General features: G+C 56.4%; 1 protein-coding gene across 1 annotated transcript; it reads right to left on the bottom strand.

Annotated features, from left to right (window-relative positions):
* Positions 1–2,698: 2,698 nt before the first annotated feature.
* On the bottom strand, positions 2,699–4,027 carry LOC106804954 (G-protein coupled receptor moody-like). The gene has a single exon (XM_014806371.1). The coding sequence runs from the start codon at positions 4,025–4,027 to the stop codon at positions 2,699–2,701; it is 1,329 nt and encodes a 442-aa protein (XP_014661857.1).
* Between the last annotated feature and the right edge of the window lie 232 nt (positions 4,028–4,259).

The raw sequence follows: 4,259 nt of genomic DNA, 5'->3' as shown, positions 1-4,259 counted from the left end.
TCATATACATATATATACATATACATTATATGCTATTTGCGCTGCTACTAGGCCTACTACTACTACTACGACTACTACTGACTACTAAGCTATATAGAATACTATATGTTGCTCACTATATACTATACGGACTACTATACATGCGGTGATGTGTGTGGTGTGTGTGTGTTGTCGTGTGTGTTGTGTGTGTGTGTGTGTGTGTGTGGTGTGTGTGTGTATGTAGGTGTGTGTGGCGTGTGTGGGGAGGGGGGGTCTGTGTGTGCTGTGTGTGTGGTGTTGTGTGTGTGTGCGTGTGTGTGTGTGTGTGTGTGTGTGTGTGTGTGTGTGTGTGTGTGTGTGTGGTGTGTGTGTGTGTGGGCGTGCGTGGACGTGTGTGGTGTTTACGATTCTCATACTCAATATATAGCAAAGTATATTTCGATTGAACACAGTAATTTATTATAGGACGTCGTCCACATCTGAGCACAGATAACAGATATATATAGAGAGAATATAATTATGTATTCTTTATAGATCATTCGTTAGAAATATATTTCTCTTTAAGGGAGCTTTACCTGAGAGATACACGCAAGGCAGGCAACGGCACAGTTATAGTAATAATAAAATAATAATAATTAATTAATTATTAATAATAATGTTTATATATAAAATAAAAGAAGTTTAAGTAACAACAAGAAGCAGCCATTTCTTAAATAGTGCGCTCTTATTTTTGTTTAGCGATAAAATTCTGCGGTCGACCTACGTATAAAGATATGCACAGAACAAGCGATGTAAACAGATTCCGCACTTATGCCACATAAAACAGCAATGAATATCACACATTAGACATCAATGACAACACAACTATTACAGCATATATATTATATTACATACACGCATACATATGTATGCATATATACTCACGTAGATTTTTTCACATGAACCATATTTAGCTTCAACGCTGACTGCCTTTCTCTTTAAACATAATTAGGTACAGGAGTTGTTGTGCACTTTCCGTAAATATGTGAAACGTCTCATCGCACACGCACTACGCACACGGCTACATGCCACTCCCCAACCAACACCCTGTCTTCACCACTAGCACACGCTACCCTTCCCCACCAACAGCCTGCCTTCACCACTATCAACACGCCAGCCCCCCCCCGCTACACCCGCTATACACGCTTACCCTGCCCACCAACACCCTTGCCTTCACACTACCACACGCAGCCCCCCCGCCTACACCGCTATACACGCTACCTTCCCACAACACCCTGCCTTCACCACTACCACACGCAGCCCCCCCCCGCTACACCCGCTACACCGCTACCCTTCCCCAACCAACACCCTGCCTTCACCACTGGCACACGCAGGCACCCCACACGCCACCTCCCAACAACACCTGTCTTCACCTCTCCCACACGCAGGCACCCCCACACGCCACCCTTCTCCCACCAACACCCTGTCTTCACCTCTCCCACACGCAGGCACCCCACACGCCACCTCCCCAACCAACACCCTGTCTTCACCTCTCCCCACACGCAGGCACCCCCACACGCCACCTCCCAACCAACACCCTGTCTTTACCTCTCCACACGCAGGCACCCCCACACGCCACCCTCTCCCACCCAACACCCCTGCCTTCACCACTAGCACACGCAGCACCTCCACACGCCACCCTCCCCAACCAACACTCTGCCTTCCCCTCTCTCACACGCAGGCACCCCCACACGCCACCCTCTCCAACCAACACCCTGTCTTCACCTCTCCCACACGCAGGCACCCCCCCCCCACGGCACTCCGCCCAACCAACACCGTGTGCTTCACCTCTCCCACACGCAGGCACCCCCACACCGCCACCCTCCCCAACCACACCCTGTCTTCACCTCTCCCACACGCAGGCACCCCCCCCCACGCCACCTCCCCAACCACACCCTGTCTTCCACCTGCTCCACACGCAGGCCACCCCACACGCCACCCTCCCCAACAACACCCTGTCTTTACCTCTCCACACGCAGGCACCCCACACGCCACCCTCCCCAACCAACACCCTGTCTTCACCTCTCCCACACGCAGGCACCCCCACACGCCACCCTCCCCAACCAACACCCTGTATTCACCACTACCATACACAAGCACTCCTACCCCTACACCGCCACCCTCTCCCACCCAACACCCTGCCTTAACCACTACACACACGCTCAAGCACCCCCCCCCTCCACCCGCTACACGCCACCCACCCCACCAGCCACCCTGCCCTTCACCACTCCCACACGCAGGGCACCCCCACACGCCCCCCTACCGACAACCAACACCCTGCCTTCACCTCTCCCACACGCAGGCACCCCACACGCCCACTCTCCCCAACCAACACCCTGCCTTCACTCACTACCACACGCAGGCACCCCTACCCGCTACACGCTACCCTTCCCCAACCAGCACCCTGCCTTCACCACTACCACACGCAGGCACCCCTACCCGCTACACGCTACCCTTCCCCAACCAGCACCCTGCCTTCACCACTACCACACGCAGGCACCCCTACCCGCTACACGCTACCCTTCCCCAACCAGCACCCTGCCTTCACCACTACCACACGCAGGCACCCCTACCCGCTACACGCTACCCTCCCCCAACCAACACCCTGCCTTCACCACTACCACACGCAGGCACCCCCCCCCCCGCTACACGCCACCCTCCCGCAACCAACACCCTGCCTTCACCACTCCCACAGGCAGCGCGTGCGGTTTCGCACTGCGCGTCGCATGGCCCTGTTCGTGAGCACGTAGATGAGTGGGTCGACGCTCGGCGACAGTATGACGAGCATGCGAGTGACGGCATGCGCTTCCATCACGGCGCGCGTGCCCACCTGGCTGAAGATGCTGAACGGAAAGAAGCTGAAGCAGAACACGGCGAAGATGCTCAGCGTCATCTGTAGAAGCTTCGACTCCGGTCGCCTCTGTGTCGGCGGCGGCGGAGGAGGAGGAGGAGGCAGCGTCGGCGAGGGAGACGGCGGGCGCGTCGGTTGTAGCTCTAGCGTCGGCAACTGCTGCAGATGCTCTAGCGTCGGTGACTGCGGTGGTGCTAGCGTCGGCGACTGTGGTGGCGTTATCGTCGACGACTGCGGTGGCGCTAGCGTCGGCGACTGCGGTGGCGCTAGCGTCAGCATCGTTGGTAGTCGTAGCGTCGGCGACTGCGGTGGCGCTAGCGTCGGTGATGGCGTGCGTGTCGGCGTCGGCGTCGATGTCGGCGGCTGTGGTGGCGCTAGCATCGGGGTCGGCGGTGGCGCTAACGTTCGTACCGTAATCGACTTTGCAGTCGGCAGCGCGCCCGAGATGTGACTGACGGTGATGCCAGAGGGCGATCCAACGCCCCCTGGTTTGACTTTCTTGCGCGAGCGCCGCACGATGACGATGATTCTGACGTAGGCGGCGAGCGAGACGACGACCGGCAGGTAGAGCAGCACGACCTTTGACAGCAGACGCTCATGGCAGACGAGCGTGCACATGCGCAGTACGGGATCAAACCCGTAGCAGTTCAGGATGTTGAAGAGCGGAAGCAGCAGCGGCACGAACGGTATCGCCCAGCAGGCGACGATATTCAGCGCCATCTGTCGGCGGCCGTAGAGTCGACTGTAGCTCGCCGGTCGTGCGATGCGCACGTACCTGTTGATGGCGATGCTGGTGTGCGTGATGACGGTAGAGTTGAGCATCCAGTAGGTAAAGAACGGTAGAACCTTGCACAACTTCGTGTCCACGGCGAGTCGGCCGTAAAAGAACTGCACGCAGAGCGTCGGTGCGAGGCAGCAGCAGTAGACCGTGTCCAGCACGCACAGATTCGTGATGAGCGGGTTAAAGCGCCCGTGCGGACTTCGGTTTGTTGCTATGGTGACGAGGATGAGCGGATTCGCTGTGCCGCCGAATAGAATGCCGAATATCGTGACGATCTTGCCGATGACGAGGATGGCGGGCGGGTAGAGGGTGTCGTCATGTCCCGCTACGATGACGTCACACTGGTCACAGCCAGCCGTCGCGTTGTTCATCGTCATGTAGAGGTGTGTGACATTCATTGCTGCTGTGTCGCCGGTGTGTGTGTGTGTGTGTATGTGTGTTTGTGTGTGTGTGTGTGTGTGTGTGTGTGTGTGTGTGTGTGTGTGTGTGTGTGTGTGTGTGTGTGTGTGTGTGTGTGTGTGGTGTGTGTGTGTGTGTAGACTAAGATAAGTACGAAGATACACGAAGACCGAGTAGTAGGAACGTAACGGTACGGTAACGTTAACAGTT

Source organism: Priapulus caudatus, unplaced genomic scaffold (assembly GCF_000485595.1).
Source record: "Priapulus caudatus unplaced genomic scaffold, Priapulus_caudatus-5.0.1 Scaffold94, whole genome shotgun sequence".
Classification (NCBI taxonomy): domain Eukaryota; kingdom Metazoa; phylum Priapulida; class Priapulimorpha; order Priapulimorphida; family Priapulidae; genus Priapulus; species Priapulus caudatus.
Note: the sequence above shows the minus strand (reverse complement) of the source record. Positions and strands in the feature narration are given on the sequence as shown.

Coding starts and splice junctions, on each gene's coding strand:
- LOC106804954 (XM_014806371.1), bottom strand. CDS start 4,027: ATGACGATGAACAACGCGACGGCTGGCTGTGACCAGTGTGACGTCATC.